Here is a 19,727-nt window from a genome sequence, read left to right on the forward strand (position 1 = left end):
AGAGGGAGAGGGAGAGAGAGAGACAGAGACAGAGAGAGTGAGAGAGAGAGAGGGAGAGAGAGAGAGAGGGGGAAAGGGAGATAGACACACAGAGAGAGAGAGAGAGAGTTTGTAGCTTGCCAGAGGTTTGGAGAAACGCTCGGAGGAGAAAAGAGCAAGCCAAGCGTGCGGCCATTCTGTTCACACACACACACACACACACACACACACACACACACACACACACACACACACACACACACACACACACACACACACACATACTGTATCTGATGAATAGCTGAAATGGTATGGAAATAAAGGAGGACAGGAATATGCATGCGTCTAAACCCGAACACATGGCTGTAAACACACACATACATACACACACACACACAAATACACACACACAAATACACACACACACACACACACACACACACACACACACACACACACACTGAAAGGCAGGGCTGATGAATGCCTGAAAAATGGAAATAAGGAGCAGACTCTGCTTTCACTTTAAACGAGATATTGAGTTGTTTTAGGAAGTGAACTCGACTCTGTGTTAATATGTTAATATAATAATATGTTATGGAGGAATAAACAGTATATATATAACAGCTAGCAGGAAGATATGATTGGACCTGTTTACACTCTAAATCAGAGGTGTCAAACTCATCTTCATTCAAGGGCCACATACAGTCCTATTTGATCTCATGTGGGCCGGATTATTAAAAGGTGGGAAGGAAGGAAGGAAGGGAAAGAAGGGAAAGAAGGACAGATGGAAGGAAGCAAAAAAGGGTGGGAGGAAGGAATGAAGGAAGGAAAAGAAGGACAGATGGAAGGAAGCAAAAAAGGGTGGGAGGAAGGAATGAAGGAAGGAACGACGGAAGCAAAGAAGGAAAAAAGAAAGAAAGAAAGATGGAAGGACAGAAGGAAGGGAGGAAAAGAAGACAGGAAGGAAGGAGGGAAAAAAGGAAAACAGAAAGAAAAATAGGGAGTAAGGACAGAAGGAAGGAAGGGTGGGAGGAAGTAAGGAAGGAAAAAAAGACAGGAAGGAAAGTGGGCCGGATCGCACCCCTCGGCGGGCCGGTTCTGGCCCACGGGCCGCATGTTTGACACCCCTGCTCTAAGTTAACCAGTTTACACCTTTTAGACTTTAGAAAGCGTCTCAGTATGTCACTTTATGTTTGCAAAGCTTCTTTTAAAGCAGCAGTAGAAGAAGAAGTAGTTTACAAAGACGAGGGTAAAATGAAAACTATTCTGCCCCAATGGAAATCAGACAGCGTGTTGGAATAACTCGTATGTTTGTATTTAACCCTTAAACAGACAACGTGCACCAGGAGATACACACTCTTTAACCTTCCTCCCGGGTCCTTCCTCTGTCCTTCCTTCCTTCCTTCCTTCCTTCCTTCCTTCCTTCCTTCCTTCATCTGTCCTTTCTTCCTTCCTTCCCTTCTTACCTCCTTTCCTTCCTACCTTCCTTCCTTTCTCCCTCGCTCCTTTCCTTCCTTCTTCCCTCCTTTCCTTCCTTCTTCCCTCCTTTCCTTCCTTCCTCCTCCCTCCCTCCCTTCCTTCCTTCCTTCCTCCTCCCTCCCTCCCTTCCTCCCTCCATTCTCCCTCCTTCCTTTCCTTCCTTCTTCCTCCCTCCTTCCTTTCCTTCCTTCTTCCTCCCTTCCTTCCCTTCCTCCCTCCTTTCCTTCCTTCCTTCCTCCCTCCTTTCCTTCCTTCCTTCCTTCCTTCCTTCCTTCCTTACTTTAGGTGCGAATGACATAACTAGTAAGGCCTGTTTAAGGGTTAAATAAACTCGTACTGTACATCATCTCTGTTTGCAAAGACCCAATGAGTTGTTTTCTTTTTAACTGGGAAGAAGCAGCAATGTACTTCCTGTGCTCAGTCTGCTGGAAATTACAAGAAGAAGAAGAAGTTTGATGATCTTTAACTCTGCTGCTCCGTCTACAAGAATCCAGTTTGCTTGTTGTTCCACATTTCTATATGACGATGTTGGTGTGAATGAGTTCGTACTCAAGGCCGTAGCTTGGATGTTTCAAATACCGAGGTCAAAAAGAAGACCACAACTTATAAATCAGATGAATGTAATCCATGATGTATTTATATATAACCCTTCCTTGCTGGGCATTACTCAGTCATGCTCACTCAACTTCCATGGTTTTATATTTAAAAATTATAACTGCAATATATTTATTTTCTTAGTTTGTTTTTAAAATGTGGACTGGAGCAAGGCATGCTGGGAAAGGGAGAAAAGGGCTCGTCCAATGAATCGGGTCAAGTCCAATTCACAAAAGTAGAAAACATACAGTATTTCAAGTCTCAGTTCAACATCTACTGCAGCAGACATGTTTCTGATAGTGATCTCTATATAACTGCTACTCCAGTAATGTGCTGACTGTATATATTTGTGTATTTGAGATGAATCTGAAGCTGTTCAGTAAGGAAACCAGTTCAATTAGAAACCAGTTCAATTAGAAACCAGTTCAATTAGAAACCAGTTCAATTAGAAACCAGTTGGGATAAAACACCGGTGGATTTTAAGGCCTTACTCCTCCGCTGGTTATAGCCGACTACTTTGGTTTTGACATGTCAGCGATATCTGCAAGTACGAGTCAAAACTGACCATCATAATTAAAGAAAGAGGAAGGGGGGGGAGGGAGTAAGGAAGGAAGGAAGGAAGGAAGGAATGGAGTAAGGAGTAGGGCTGGGGCATGTTCTCTATAGCTGCGTCCATGTGCGTATTGCTGCTTACACAGAGGAGGTGGTCCGTCAGTGTGTCCTAGACCACCTCTGGTCAACACAGGTCGTGCTATGGTTGCTATAGATACAGGTTGTGTTATGGTTGCTATAGATACAGGTTGTGTTATGGTTGCTATTAATACAGGTCGTGTTATGGTTGCTATAGATACAGGTTGTTCTATGGTTGCTATAGATACAGGTCGTGTTATGGTTGCTATAGATACAGGTCGTGTTATGGTTGCTATAGATACAGGTTGTGTTATGGTTGCTATAGATACAGGTTGTTCTATGGTTGCTATAGATACAGGTCGTGTTATGGTTGCTATAGATACAGGTTGTGTTATGGTTGCTATAGATACAGGTCGTGTTATGGTTGCTATAGATACAGGTTGTTCTATGGTTGCTATAGATACAGGTCGTGTTATGGTTGCTATAGATACAGGTTGTGCTATGGTTGCTATAGATACAGGTCGTGTTATGGTTGCTATAGATACAGGTTGTTCTATGGTTGCTATAGATACAGGTTGTGCTATGGTTGCTATAGATACAGGTCGTGTTATGGTCGCTATAGATACAGGTTGTGTTATGGTTGCTATAGATAGAGGTTGTTCTATGGTTGCTATAGATACAGGTCGTGTTATGGTTGCTATAGATACAGGTTGTGCTATGGTTGCTATAGATACAGGTTGTGTTATGGTTGCTATAGATACAGGTTGTGTTATGGTTGCTATAGATACAGGTTGTGCTGATATCAGAGATCCTGCTGGAGACATTTTTGAAGTTGACTTCCTTCCTTCCTTCCTTCCACATCCTTCCTTCCTTCCTTCCACTTCCTTCCTTCCTTCCACTTCCTTCCTTCCACATCCTTCCTTCCTTCCTTCGTTTAATCTTTCCTTCCTTCCATCCTTCCCTCCTTCCTACCTACCTACCTACTTACCTACCTTCCTTCCTTCCTTTCATCTTTCCTTTCTTCTTTCGACATCCTTACTTCCTTCCTTCGTTTATTCTTTCCTTCCTTCCTACCTACCTACCTACCTTCCTTCCTTCCTTCCTTCCTTCCTTAATAAATAAATAAAATTAATGATGTCTTTTAAAAAGCATTTTCTTGGTGTTAACAGAAACATTTGAAGCTTATAACTTATTTTAAATGTTAGTCAGAGGATAAATGAAGTGAATTAGAAGTCAGGTGTAAATGCAGTCGTAGCTTTTAGTCCATTATGAATGTTTGAACCTGTAAATGAATCAGTTCTCATGTTTATCATAAATACACAACATATTTAATACATGTTCATAAATGACAGCAGAGTGAATATCTGAACACGACGGCATGAAATACGGAGGGAATTAATGTGTTGTGTTGTATAGAGCTGTGTGCTATCTGTGAATGTGTGTGTGTGTGTGTGTGTGTATGTGTGTGTCCTTCCTGAGGGCGATGCTTGTTTGGTTGGTGGGTCGTCTATGTCGGTGTTTTGACCCAGAAATCTCTCTCTATCTGTTTCATAACATCGTCTCTTCACTCTCGGCGGCTGTAGTTAAAAAAAAAAAAAAAAACGTCTGTTACTGAACTTCATCACACACACACAGACACACACACACACACACACACACACACACACACACACAGTTACAACTACACCTGAATTTAAAAGGAAGTCTTTTCATTTCGCCTTCAAGACTTTAAAGATTGAAATATGTAAAATGTAGTTTTTATATCTGTGTTAAAAGTAGAAGGAAATGAAAACTGCTGCAGTGTTTTTGGCTCTTTGGTGCAAAAAAAAAGCTAATTCTTTATATTATATATGACTTTTTTTATCGTGCACAGATGAAGCTTTTAGCAGTAATTTCACTAGTAAGATAAAGATCCTTCAAAATAATCAGTTAAATCTTTGAAGTCTGTGTAAAGTAAGAATAAATATGTGTTCTGAGTTTGACATACCACAGAAAAGTGTGTTGTTAACCACCCTGCCAAATTTGAATGATTAAAAAAATCACCAAATATATGAAATTAGGCTTCAAAGTTGTGTAAAAATCAGCCTCTTTCTCTGCTCCCAAACGCTGAAGCCCCGCCCCCTACCAAGTGTCACCTGTCAATCAAAGTCACCACCTCTACCAGAAACATGGACGCTCTGAGAGCTTTCTGCCGCTAACTCGGCGGCTAGCTCGGCGGCTAACTCGGCTGCTAGCTCGGCGGCTAACTCAGCTAACTGGCTAACTGTAGACTGTAGTAGTAGTAGTGTGTGCTGAATGTATTTAAGGAAAGGAGGGAGGGAGAGAAGGAAAAAAGGAAGGGAGGAAGGAAGGAAAGGAGGAATAAGGAAGGAAAGAAGGAGAGAAGGAAGGAAGGAAGGAAAGGAGGGAGGGAGGAAAGGAAAAAAGGAAGGAAGGAAGGAAGGAAAGACGGGAGGAAAGGAAAAAAGGAAGGGAGGGAGGAAGGAGGGAAGGAAGGAAGGAAAGGAGGGAGGGAGGAGGGAGGGAAGGAAGAGAGTGAGGAAGGAGGGAAGAAAGGAAAGAAGGGAGGAAAGGAGGAAGGAAGGAAGGAAGGAAAGGAGGGAGGAAGGAAGGGAAGGGAAAGGAAAGAAGGAGAGAAGGAAGAAAGGAAGGAAGGTAGGGAGGAAGGAAGGGAGAAAAGGAAAAAAGGAAGGATGGAAGGGAGGAAGAAGGAAGGAAAGGAGAGACGGAAGGAAGTAAAGGAGGGAGGAAGGAAGGGAGGAAAGGAAAAAAGGAAGGGAGGAAGAAGGAAGGAAAGGAGAAACAGGAAGAGGAGGTTGAGGTTCGGTCCTGCTCCTAAAACTTTAGATCAGCTTCAGAAATCGACAGTTTTTCTTTCTGTTCATCGTGTTTTTACTGTCAGGCAGCATCGTACAGACATTAAGCGTGTTGTAACTCACACGTGCATGTATGCAACTCAAATGAGGTCAGCTGAGTTCAGCCTCTTTATGAAAGACTGAAGGTCTGATTGCAACAGCAGAGCGAGGAGTAAACAATGAAGACATGAAGAAAAGAAGAAGAAGAAGAAGAAAAAACATCATTAAAATAAAAAAAAGAGTGAAATAACACTGGAAGCTTCAGACACACACACACACACACACACACACACACACACACACTTGGGAATGCATTACGTCAGCGAGCGGGGGGGGTCCTGACAAGTATAGAGGTACAAACAAGTGTGTACGTGACCGAGTGTCGCAGCAGAATGGAAACCAGCTCATCAGGAGCTACTGTACTTGACGTGTGTGTGTGTGTCTGTGTCTGTGTGTGTGTGTGTGTGTGTGTATGTGTGTGTGTGTGTGTGTGTGTGTGTGTGTGTGTGTGTGTGTGTGTGACTGAGTGGATGACAGCTTTTGATAAGAATGGAAAACAGAGCTAGATTTTCCTTTGATGTGGACAAACACACACGTATGCAAACACACACACCTACACACACACCTACACACACACACACACACACACACACACACACACACACACACACACACACTTCAGAAATCAGATTTGGGAGCTGTGAAGAATAAATGCATGAAGGGTTGAAAAACGAGGCCTGTCTAATCATTCAATTAGGATACAAGGCAGATGGTCTGGACACACACACACACACACACACACACACACACACACACACACACACACACAGACCTGTAACACACACACACACACACGCAGTTTGTCGATCTTGCTCTCTCCTGACCTCTCCTTGTATCTCTGTGTGTAATCCTATAGTCAACCTCTCTCTCTCTCTCTCTCTCTCTCTCTCTCTCTCTCTCTCTCTCTCTCTCTCTCTCTCTCTCTCTCTCTCTCTCTCTCTCTCTCTCTCTCTCTCTCTCTCGCTCTCTCTCGCTCTCTCCCTCTCTCTCTCTCTCTCTCTCTCTCTCTCTCTCTCTCTCTCTCTCATTGTAATCTATACTCGATCGCCCTGTTTTCCAGGCGTTAATGAGACACTCTGGTCAGCCTATACTTCATTACGTGGACAGTGGACATCCCATAATGATCTGTGAATCAGTGAATCTGGATGAACATGTGACAGGGTCATGTGATCACATCTGGGAACATGTGGAGTCAAATCTCAGGAAGTCTGTTAGATACTCTGTTTATTATATTATATATATATGTTTTAATGTATAATTTAGAGCCTGAAGTGACGTATTTAAATCTTTTTTGTCTGATGAAAAGTTTAAAATCCAAAGATGTTTAGTTTAGTTTCATGTTAGAGAAGCAAACAGCAAATATTTCACAATTTCTCCTTTAAAAATTACAATTATTGGATTATTAAAATGCAGTTACACTTCTACTATAATGAGCAGTTGTATGGAGGGAGGAAGGAAAAGAGGGAGGAAGGAAAGGAGGGAGGAAGGGAAGGGAGGAAAGAAGGAACAGTCAAACAGAATCAAAATCAAAATTCATGTCAGAATTCAGTCAAACTAAGTTATAGTTGAAGTCTTCTTCCAGTACAGTAGGGAGGGATGAAGGAAGGAAGGAAGGGAGGAACGAAGGAAGGAAAGATGGAGTCTTCCTCCAGTACAGTAGGGAGGGATGAAGGAAGGAAGGAAGGGAGGAGGGAAGGAAGGAAAGATGGAGTTTTCCTCCAGTACAGTAGGGAGGGATGAAGGAAGGAAGGAAGGAATGATGGAGTCTTCTTCCAGTACAGTAGGGAGGGATGAAGGAAGGAAAAAAGGGAGGAGGGAAGGAAGGAAAGATGGAGTTTTCCTCTAGTACAGTAGGGAGGGATGAAGGAAGGAAGGAAGGAAGGGAGGAGGGAAGGAAGGAAAGATGGAGTTTTCCTCCAGTACAGTAGGGAGGGATGAAGGAAGGAAGGAAGGAAGGGAGGAGGGAAGGAAGGAAAGATGGAGTTTTCCTCCAGTACAGTTGGGAGGGATGAAGGAAGGAAGGAAGGGAGGACGGAAGGAAGGAAAGATGGAGTTTTCCTCCAGTACAGTAGGAGGGATGAAGGAAGGAAGGAAGGGAGGACGGAAGGAAGGAAAGATGGAGTCTTCCTCCAGTACAGTAGGAGGGATGAAGGAAGGAAGGAAGGGAGGACGGAAGGAAGGAAAGATGGAGTCTTCCTCCAGTACAGTAGGGAGGGATGAAGGAAGGAAGGAAGGAAGGGAGGAGGGAAGGAAGTAACGATGGAGTCTTCCTCCAGTACAGTAGGGAGGGATGAAGGAAGGAAGGAAAGTGGTTTAAGTGACCTTTAGGATATCTGTCATAATCTTCTAGCAGAGGAAGTAAAGTACAGAATGTGGTGTAACATGGAAGCTTGTTATCCACTGACACTCTGCTGGAGGGAGGAAGGAAGGACAGGAGAGAGGAAGGAAGGAAGGAAAGGAGGAAGGAATAAGGGAGGGAGGGAGGGAGGGAGGGAGGAAGGAAGGAAGGAAGGAAAGGAGGAAAGAAGGGAGGAAGTAAAGTGGATAAAACATAATGTGGTGTAACATGTGGAGGCTTGTTATCTGCTGACACTCTGCTGGAGGGAGGAAGGAAGGAAACGAGAGAGGATGACGGAAGGAGGAAGGAAAGATGGAGTGAGAGAAGGACAGAAGGAAGGAAGGAAGGAAGGAAAGGAGGCTTGTTATCTGCTGACACTCTGCTGGAGGGAGGAAGGAAGGATAGGAGGGAGGAAGGAAGGACAGGAGGGAGGGAGGAAGGAAGGACAGGAGGCTTGTTATCTGCTGACACTCTGCTGGAGGGAGGATGGAAGGAAGGAAAGGAGGGAGGAAGGAAGGAAGGAAGGAAAGGAGGCTTGTTATATGCTGACACTCTGCTGGAGGGAGGAAGGAAGGATAGGAGGGAGGAAGGAAGGAAAGGAGGAAGGAAGGAAGGAAAGGAGGCTTGTTATCTGCTGACACTCTGCTGGAGGGAGGAAGGAAGGACAGGAGGAAGGAAGGAAGGAAAGGAGGGAGGAAGGAAGGAAAGGAGGCTTGTTATCTGCTGACACTCTACTGGAGGGAGGGAGGAAGGAAGGACAGGAGGGAAGAAGGGAGGAAGGAAGGAAGGAAAGGAGGCTTGTTATCTGCTGACACTCTGCAGTGTGTGTGAAGGTGTTCGGGGTGATTGTGTCTCATCAGCTCTCAGAGAGTGTTTCAGGCTGATTGCCGTCGTTGTCTCCGTCGTCTCCGTCGGTCCGAGCGGCCGGCGGGATAACGAGGAGAGGTGAAGCGTTCGAGTCCGTCCGGAGATAAAACACGTTAATCATCCCCGACGATGAAGAAGCCGTTCAATCACGACACTCCAGACACTCGAATCAAACGCTCCTCATCTCATGACTCAAGGATTCAAAATATACTCAACAAGTGTTTGAGAGTCAGAGTCAGAATGTTCTCATCAGCTGAAGGAGACCAGACCTTATTTCACTTTTTACTGTTCGTCACTATTCACCCAAAATATTAACAACAAACTCATCCTACTAACACATGTAGAGTTTAAAATATCTCTGGAGCATCAACATCAACACTACAGAGCAGGGAGGTCAAACATGAGGCTCGTGGGCCAGAACCGGCCCGCCAAGGGGTCCAATCCGGCCCACTTTCCCTTCCTTCCTTCCTTCCTTCCTTCCTTCCTTCCTTCTCTCACTTCCTTCCTTCCTTCATTCTGTCGACACTCGAATCAAACGCTCCTCATGTCATGACTCAAGGATTCAAAATATACTCAATCAGTCAGAGTCCTTCCATCCATCTTTCCTTCCTCCCTTTCTTCCTTCCTTCATTCTGTCAGTCCTTCCTTCTGTCCTTCCATCTTTCCTTCTGTCCTTCTATCTGTCCTTCCTCCCTTTCTTCCTTCCTTCATTCCGTCCTTCCTTCCTTCCTACCTTCCTTGCTTTCTTCCTGCCTGCCTTCCTTTCTTTCTTCCTTCCTTCTCCCACTCCCTCCTTCCTTCCTTCCTTCCTTCCTTCCTTCCTTCCTTCTGATTAAGTCAGATGTCCACATATGTTGAGCAGTTTCATGGAGTTTGGTTTCAGTGATGCTGAAAGAAACTCAAAAACTTGGAAGATTGAAGAAAAACTTTCTGACAGGATTTCGTATTGATTAGTGAGATTATTAGTGATGTAGTAACCCCTTCTTTCTCTCTCTCTCTCTCTCTCTCTGTGTGTGTGTGTGTGTGTGTGTGTGTGTGTGTGTGTGTGTGTGTGTGTGTGTGTGTGTGTGTGTGTGTGTGTGTGTGTGTGTGTGTGTGTGTGTGTGTGTGTGTGTGTGTGTGTGTAGCTGGTATACTGGGCCAGTCAGCAGCAGGATCAGGATGAGAAGATGGCTGGCTGTGTGTTTCCAATGGGACCAGAGAGCTTTCAGCGCTTCACGCCGGACTCCCTGGCGGCCATCGAGCAGCGCATCGCCCAGGAGGAGGCCCGACGCAAAAAACATTACCAGGAGGTACACACACACACACACAAACACACACACACACACACACAGGTTTATCATTAATTAACCCAAGTAGAAACAGGAATCAAAAGATTACGATGGAGTGGGAAACTTCAATAAAATAGAGCAACGTGAGGCTGTATCACTGGGCAGATGTTGCAGAGTTGGTGATGTTGTTTGCGTGTGTGTGTGTGTGTGTGTGTGTGTGTGTGTGTGGTTGTATGTGTGTGTGTGTGTGTGTGTGTAAGGACCTGGGCGATGTGCAGATCCTCAGGGCCCGGCCCGACCTGGAGGCTGGAAAACAGCTGCCGCGCATCTTCGCCGACATCCCGTCTCATCTGGTGGGCGTTCCCCTGGAAGACATCGACCCGTACTACTTCAAAGACAAGAGGGTAAGTCACCCGACGTGTGTGTGTGTGTGTGTGTGTGTGTGTGTGTGTGTGTGTGTGTAGGAGTGTGTGTGTGTGGGTGAAGGTTTTTTGGAAATACCCCCCCCCCATCCTTCCTCCTCCTCCTCCTCTCTCTCTCTCTTTGCTGTTGGAGAATCCCTGGAAGATAAATCGACTTTTCGGTAGCGCACTTCTGCTGAAGACCAGAGGGGAGGTGACAAAGTGTGTGTGTGTGTGTGTGTGTGTGTGTGTGTGTGTGTGTGTGTGTGTGTGCGTGTGTGCGTGTCCTCCTCTCCTCCTTTTCTCCCCTACCACAGTTTGTCTCTGTCATCTCTGTTCTGCTAACATGTGATCTGTACCTGGATAACAACATCTAATCTGTCACTTTCTATGTCCTCTCTGTCTTCGCTCTCCACTGAGGTTTCTCTCCAGGGACTTTCCTCATCCTCTTTCTTTCTGTCTCTCTCAGCTTCTCTTCATCACGTTGCCTCTTCTATTCTCTTCTCCTTGTTCACTCTCCTGTCTTATCCTAACCTATCTCATCCTCTCCTCTCCTATTCTGCTCCTCTACTCTTCTATCCTCTGCTCTCCTATCCTATACCATCCTAGATTATTCTATCCATTCCTATACCACCCTATCTTCTCCTCTCCTATACCATCCTAGATTATTCTATCCTTCCCTATACCACCCTATCTTCTCCTCTCCTATACCATCCTAGATTATTCTATCCATTCCTATACCACCCTATCTTCTCCTCTCCTACTCTCCTCTCCTATACCATCCTAGATTATTCTATCCTTCCCTATACTACCCTATCTTCTCCTCTCCTACTCTCCTCTCCTTATACCATCCTAGATTATTCTATCCATTCCTATACCCACCCTATCTTCTCCTCTCCTCTTCTCTTCTAACATCTCTTATCTTATCCTAACCTTTCCTCTCCTCTCTTCTACTCTTCTATCATCTCCTCTCCTATCCTATACCATCCTAGCCTATCCTATCCTTCCCTATACCACCTTATCTTCTCCTCTCCTCCCCTCTCCTACTCTCCTCTCCTATACCATCCTAGATTATTCTATCCTTAACCTATACCACCCTTTCCTCTCCTCTCCTACTCCTCTCCTTTCCTACTGTCGTCTCCTATCTTATCCTATACCATCCTAGCCTATTCTATCCTTCCCTATACCACCCTATTCTCTCCTCTTCTATTCTCCTCTTCAATCCTCTATCAATCATCCTATCTTATCCTAACCTTTCCTCTCCCCTCCTCTACTCTTCTATCCTCTGCTCTCCTATCCTATACCATCCTAGCCTATCCTATCCTTCCCTATACCATCTTATCTTCTCCTCTCCTCCTATCTCCTACTCTCCTCTCATATACCATCCTCGATTATTCTATCCTTAACCTATACCACCCTTTCCTCTCCTCTCCTCTCCTACTCCTCTCCTTTCCTACTGTCATCTCCTATCTTATCCTATACCATCCTAGCCTATTCTATCCTTCCCTATACCACCCTATCCTCTCCTCTTCTATTCTCCTCTTCAATCCTCTATCAATCATCCTATCTTATCCTAACCTTTCCTCTCCCGTCCTCTACTCTTCTATCCTCTGCTTTCCTATCCTATACCATCCTAGCCTATTCTATCCTTCCCTATAACCACCCTATCTCCTACTCTCCTATCCTATAACATCCTAGATTATTCTATCCTTAACCTATACCACCATATCCTCTCATTTCCTCCCCTTTCCTCTCCTTTCCTACTCCTCTCCTTTCCTACTGTCGTCTCCTCTCCTCTCCTATACCACCCGAGCCTATTCTATCCTTTCCTTTCTTCTACTCTCCTGTCCTCCCCTCTCCTCTCCTCCTCTCTTATCTTATACCATCCTAAACTATTCTACCCTTTCCTATCCTACTCTTTCTTATCCTAACCTATCTTACCCTCTTGTCTCCTCTCCTCTCCTCTCGTCTCCTATACCATCCTAGCCTATTCTATCCTCTCCTCTCCTATACCATCCTATCCTCTCCTCTCCTCTCCTCTCCTATACCATCCTAGCCTATTCTATCATCTCCTCTCCTATACCATCCTAGCCTATTCTATCCTCTCCTCTCCTATACCATCCTAGCCTATTCTATCCTCTCCTCCCCTATACCATCCTAGCCTATTCTATCATCTCCTCTCCTATACCATCCTAGCCTATTCTATCCTCTCCTCTCCTTTTCCATCCTAGCCTATTCTATCCTCTCCTCTCCTATACCATCCTAGCCTATTCTATCATCTCCTCTCCTATACCATCCTAGCCTATTCTATCATCTCCTCTCCTATACCATCCTAGCCTATTATATCCTCTCCTCTCCTATACCATCCTAGCCTATTATATCCTCTCCTCTCCTATACCATCCTAGCCTATTCTATCCTCTCCTCTCCTATACCATCCTAGCCTATTCTATCATCTCCTCTCCTATACCATCCTAGCCTATTATATCCTCTCCTCTCCTATACCATCCTAGGCTATTCTCTCCTCTCCTCTCCTATACCATCCTAGCCTATTCTATCATCTCCTCTCCTATACCATCCTAGCCTATTCTATCCTCTCCTCTCCTTTTCCATCCTAGCTTATTCTATCCTCTCCTCTCCTTTTCCATCCTAGCCTATTCTATTCTATCCTCTCCTCTCCTCTCCTCTCCTCTCCTCTCCTCTCCTCTCCTCTCCTCTCCTCTCCTATACCATCCTAGCCTATTCTATCATCTCCTCTCCTTTTCCATCCTAGCCTATTCTATCATCTCCTCTCCTTTTCCATCCTAGCCTATTCTATCCTCTCCTCTCCTATACCATCCTAGCCTATTCTATCATCTCCTCTCCTATACCATCCTAGCCTATTCTATCCTCTCCTCTCCTATACCATCCTAGCCTATTCTATCCTCTCCTCTCCTATACCATCCTAGCCTATTCTATCATCTCCTCTCCTATACCATCCTAGCCTATTCTATCATCTCCTCTCCTATACCATCCTAGCCTATTCTATCCTCTCCTCTCCTATACCATCCTAGGCTATTCTCTCCTCTCCTCTCCTATACCATCCTAGCCTATTCTATCATCTCCTCTCCTATACCATCCTAGGCTATTCTCTCCTCTCCTCTCCTATACCATCCTAGCCTATTCTATCATCTCCTCTCCTATACCATCCTAGCCTATTCTATCCTCTCCTCTCCTTTTCCATCCTAGCCTATTCTATCCTCTCCTCTCCTTTTCCATCCTAGCCTATTCTATCCTCTCCTCTCCTTTTCCATCCTAGCCTATTCTATCCTCTCCTCTCCTATACCATCCTAGCCTATTATATCCTCTCCTCTCCTATACCATCCTATCCTGCTCTATCCTCTCCTCTCCTCTCCACACACAAGCAAATATAAAATCCTCACATATACGTAAGAAGCTGGAACCTCCTAATATTCTTCAAAAATAACTAAAAGGAATATTTGCTGATTCACTTTCTATGAATTGACTAATCGTTGCAGCTCTAGTCTGTGTTACTGTTACAGAGCAGCGCTGGTTTAAAGTCTGTGTAAACTCATCTTAAGAAACACACACACACACACACACTTCTCTGTCAGTGTGTGTAATCAGTGAGGTTTGTGTGTCCGATGTCAGACACACAGCAAGGCTTCAGCCAAAAAACACAGCAAACAATAGCTGCCTCAATTTAGAAAAAAAAATGACAGAGAGAATGAGAACAATTCATTTCTCTAACAATATGTCTAGACGGCGTTCCAGAAATAACACTGGAAGTATTTTACCTTTTGTTTAAAATGTTGATATCTTTTTACTCTCACTGATATATGAAGTTTTCTACCTACATCTTCACCACATTTATCTGCTGCATGTGTTTATTTCTTTACTAAAAACCTCAATCTTATCCTATTTAAACATATAGAGAATGTTTTTAGTTTATTTCCCAAATGCTCTTTCAGTAACTCTTTTCTTTTTTTTTCCTCTTGCAGACCTTCATAGTCCTGAACAAAGGGAAGGCCATCTTCCGTTTCAGTGCCACATCAGCTCTCTACATCTTCAGCCCTTTCCACCCCATCCGCAGAATCGCCATCAAGATCCTCGTCCACTCATATCCTTTCACTGAACTCTGCGTTGACGTCTTCGTATAACGTTAGTGACCGCCGGCAGGGAGATGTCTGCAGGGAGGTCAGAGGTCAGAGGTCAGTCACAGAGCAGGAACGGCCACGCTGATGGCAATGTGGCTGAAAAACACAAACAAATGAGACAAGAGGTTGGGTTGGTTTTGTCGCTGCGGGCGTCTGAAGCTGAAGTTACAGCGTAGTAGTTGTGTCATATATATATATAGATGTTTTAAAACTGCCAGGAGGTGATCTGTGTGTTTGTTTATTCATCTATTTGCTGGTTTATTTAACAGAGGCATTAATAAGCACAGCCCTAAATGAAGCTGCTCTTCTACTGTAGTCGTGGACAGATGTTATGATTTAAAATTGCAAAGTTATTGAGATCCTTTATAAGCTTTCGAGGCATTAATAAAAAGAGAAGAGCATATTAAAACAACACAAACACACAACATAACACATACAGAGCAGTGAAATGGAGAAAATTAATGTTAATATATAAATACTAACTGAATAAAACAACACTGAGCTGCATTTTTAGACTCTAATTAAAATATACAAGTCAAAAGAAAAAATATAAACGATGCACGCATAAGATAAACGGATATACTGTATGCATGTATTACAGTGCTAACAGCAGCTATGTGGATAAAAAGCAAGAAAATCAAAACAAACTGAGTGAATAAATGATAATAATAAATAAGAATGATGTCAGTGAAGAGCTGAAAACATCAGATCTGTGTGAGGTGGTGATGATGAGGAGCAACCTTCCTCAACAGAAACGTCATATTTCCGTCACGTTTTCCATCATTCGAGCTTTGACTGATGCTCTTTTAATGATGTCATCTTGTTGTGTTTCTTCTTCTGCGAAGGTTTAATGGCACCAGCTGGAGAATTAGAGAAATATCTGCTGATGTTCACACAACAATCTTTTTTTATTTTTGCTAATTTTAAGGAAGTTGGGTAAAACTTTTCACCCCATTTTGAGGAAAACTTTGCTGTTGGGAGTTTGTGTAGACTACTTACAGCTTCAAGAAAAACTTAAAGGTGACATTGAACAACATGCCAGCTAAGTTTTACTCACTGTATTTATCACAGTGCAGACGTGGTTTTGTATTGGAAGTCTTAAAATCAAACAACTCTTTGAAAATCTCTTCTATCCTCTCACCCGCCTTTGTTTTCTCTATTTCTCAGCAAAGGTGTCAAATTTTTGGCATTATTTAAATGTGTTTTTAAGGTTTAGAGATCTGAAAACCACCAAACACAGTTATCCTACCCTATCCCACCCTATCCTATCTTACCCTATCCTATCCTATCCTATCCCATCCTATCCTATCCTATCCTATCCTATCCTATCCCATCCTATCCTACCCTACCCTATCGTATCCCATCCCATCCTATCCTATCCTACCCTACCCTATCGTATCCCATCCTATCCTACCCTATCCTATCCTACCCTATCCCATCCCATCCTATCCTATCCTATCCTACCCTATCCCATCCCATCCTATCCCATCCTATCCTACCCTATCCCATCCCATCCTATCCTACCCTATCCTATCCTATCCTATCCTACCCTATCCTACCCTATCCTATCCTACCCTACCCTATCCTACCCTATCCTATCCCATCCTATCCTACCCTACCCTATCCTATCCCATCCCATCCTATCCTATCCTATCCTACCCTATCCCATCCTACCCCATACTATCCTACCCTATCCTACCCTATATTTTATGGGGAATCCCATCCTACCCCATACTATCCTACCCTATCCCATCCTACCCTACCCTATCGTATCCCATCCCATCCTACCCTATACTATCCTACCCTATCCTACCCTATCCTATCCTATCCCATCCTACCCCATACTATCCTACCCTATCCTATCCTACCCTATCCCATCCCATCCTATCCTATCCTACCCTATCCCATCCTACCCCATACTATCCTACCCTATCCCATCCTACCCTACCCTATCCTATCCTATCCTATCCTATCCTATCCCATCCTATCCTATCCTGTTTGATGTTATTTAAATGTGTTTTCAAAGGTTTAGACACCAGAAACCACCAAACACGCTTATCCTATCCTACCCTATCGTATCCTACCCTACCCTACCCTACCCTACCCTACCCTACCCTATCCTATCCTATCCCATCCTATCCTATTTGGTGCTATTTAAATGTGTTTTAAAGGTTTAGACACCAGAAACCAGCAAACACGGTTATCCTATCCAATCCTATCCCATCCCATCCCATCCTATCCTATCCTACCCTATAGTATCCCATCCCATCCTATCCTGCTTGATGTTATTTAAATGTGTTTTCAAAGGTTTAGACACCAGAAACCAGCAAACACGGTTATCCTATCCTATCCTATCCTATCCCATCCCATCCTATCCTATCCTGTCCTATCCCATCCTACCCCATACTATTCTATCCTACCCTATCCCATCCTATTCAATGTTATTTAACTGTGTTTTAAAGGTTTAGACACCATGAGCCACCGAACACAGTTATCCTACCCTATCCTACCCCATCCTATCCTATCCTACCCCATCCCATCCTATTCGATGTTATTTAACTGTGTTTTAAAGGTTTAGTCACCAGTTTGTTCCCACAGAGGTGAACTGGTTTTAGCTCCAGCAGCAGTGTTATTGATGGGACAGCAGTCTGACTGGTGTCGTCTCTGCTTACAGTGTAAAGATTTAACACACGCACACACACACACACACACACACACACACACACACACACACACACACACACACACTGTGATGGGTTATATGCAGTTGAGCTTACACTACGCTGAGTGATGACTCCTTTAACTGCAAACCAAATCACATTTTCCACTCGTCATTTCCCCGTTAAACCCCGAACATCTCCACGAAGCTAAAACTGAAAGACGAATTAACCCTAATTGCTTTTAAGGAATTCATTCAGCAGTTGATTAATTGAGACTCTAATAGGCTTTTTAATGCCATTTGTGATTTGTTTACAAAGTTATTAATGGTTTGTTTATGTGAAAAGACACATTAAATATATCTAAAGTTTATTAAATGGATGATTATTACCTTCAGCTGGACTCAGTGTGACAACAGCAGCTCATAAAACAATGGATTTTTAAGATGAAGTGTGTTCATAGTGGCAAATTACTGTCCTGCTGAAGTTTTTAAAGTATATTAGGAGGTAATCATTAAAAAAAATAAGGTTGTCTAGAAAAATAATGTTAAATTAATGACCTTAACTAATGTTGATGGGTTTGGCCTTACTGTAATTAAGCAGAGATAAATGTAAAGGAGCAGATATTTAGAAGTAATATGAGGCTCGCTGAGTTTAATGCAGACTAAGTTAAATGAATGAATAGTTTAGCATTCATACATAATATTTATCACATATTTTCTTCATATTTATTGTAGTTTAACCGTGTTTGACTGATTAATGTTGTCAGAAATAAGTCTCTTTACGTCCTGAATCCTCTAAAAGTGAAGAGTTCATACGGCTGAACAGCTTCCAGACACACTTAAAGGAATAATGGTTTATTTACTAATCATGTCAACTGAGTCTTTGTGTGTGTGTGTGTGTGTGTGTGTGTGTGTGTGTGTGTGTGTGTGTGTGTGTGTGTCCCATGGGTTGTATTTCTAAGCCAGCTATCATCCTGAACTGTCTGGCGAGCCATAAACACTACCAGTAAATATTACCCAGCTTTTTCATCAAGGTGGTCTCTGCTCACACACACATACACACACACACACACACAGACACACACACACACACACACACACACACACATACACGGTTCATGGGTGGTATAGGCCGAAATCTGGAACTAGTGTGAGGAGCCGCTTCTTCCAAAAATGGCATTTATCAATATAGTGGAGCATTTAGATATTTCCCTCAGGAAGTTGGTAGAGAGTAAAAACCACAGACTGTATAAAAGAAATGGACGTAACATCCGTGACGTCACCCATTGGTTTGTGGACTGCTGCTCGGAAGCCAATAGTTTCTAATCTAGGCAGCGCCATCTTGAAAATTTCAGGTGCATGCTGGGGAAAAATAAAAACACGGATTCTACTTATATGGGCATGAGGCGGGGCCATGGGTGGAGCGGGGAGGTTGCTATGGTTACGAGGGCTGGATCTCGAGGACATTGGTCAATCAACCTGTCAATCAGGACGTAGCCACGCCCTAATGCATACCCTGCTTTATCGTCACATATAAAATCAGGGAGGCCAAAGAAGGAAGGAAAGGAGGGAAGGAGGGAGGAAAGAGGGAAGGAAGTATAGCCGCGTTTCCACTGCAGGAGTTCCTGGTAAAAGGAGGGGGGGGGTAGGAACTTCTACAGGAACCGTCCTCTCACTCGGCTCTCTCAGTGGCCGTGTCTCCACTGCAGAGTAGGACCCCTCGGCGACGTCATGAGTTTCGATCGCCACGTAGTCGTTGTGCGATTACAAACCCCCTCTGGTCCATTAGTGGTACATCTTCTTGCTGTTTTCTTGTTGTTTACAGCGGTGTCTGCGAGGCTAATGCTCCCCTTCTGCTGGATTTTAAACATGCCGGTTGTTTTGGTGCTTTCTGATGGCGTCAGAGCTGCTCTAGGTTTAGCCAATCAGCGCCGGGTTAACCTCAAGCCCCACCCAGGAGCTTGTCAGGGCCAACGGAGTACCGACCCTGGAGTAGGTACTCCGTTGGCCCCCGTAAAGGTTCCTGTAAATGGCCCTGTAGGGGAGGTTCCTGCAGTGGAGACACGCACCAGTGGTACCCCTGTAAAATTATCCCAAAGTTCCTGCAGTGAAAATGCAACTAATGACACATCTTTTTAAAAAAGGAGGATTATATTATATTAACATTAAATTAACAATATTGTGCAAAATCTGAACTTTAGAGCAAAAACAAAATCATTAAAATTAAAGATTTTGCTTATGAAAAATTAATGAACAAGTTTGAGTCAACTTAGTCAAGTTAAGTAGATCTTGAGTTTTACTTTTTGCCACAAATATAACACATATAATTATACGTATATGACTATTATGATCTGAGCTGATATCAGATTTAATTCCAGATGTTGTGTAAGAAGTCGTCACTGAATCTAAATCACTGCAGCTGTTGGATTTGGTCCCATC

At 43.7% G+C, this 19,727-nt stretch overlaps 1 protein-coding gene across 1 annotated transcript in view; it reads left to right on the forward strand.

Annotated features, from left to right (window-relative positions):
* The first annotated feature begins 9,971 nt into the window (after positions 1-9,971).
* The window catches only part of LOC128382780 (sodium channel protein type 5 subunit alpha-like), a 72,716-nt gene continuing 62,960 nt past the window's right edge, over positions 9,972-19,727 (forward strand). Inside the window, exons 1-3 of the mRNA XM_053342788.1 lie at positions 9,972-10,094; positions 10,334-10,477; positions 14,474-14,626. Of these exons, the coding sequence (XP_053198763.1) occupies positions 9,972-10,094; positions 10,334-10,477; positions 14,474-14,626 (420 nt within the window). The remainder of the gene's footprint in view (positions 10,095-10,333; positions 10,478-14,473; positions 14,627-19,727) is intronic.

Source organism: Scomber japonicus, chromosome 21 (genome assembly GCF_027409825.1).
Source record: "Scomber japonicus isolate fScoJap1 chromosome 21, fScoJap1.pri, whole genome shotgun sequence".
Classification (NCBI taxonomy): Eukaryota; Metazoa; Chordata; class Actinopteri; order Scombriformes; family Scombridae; genus Scomber; species Scomber japonicus.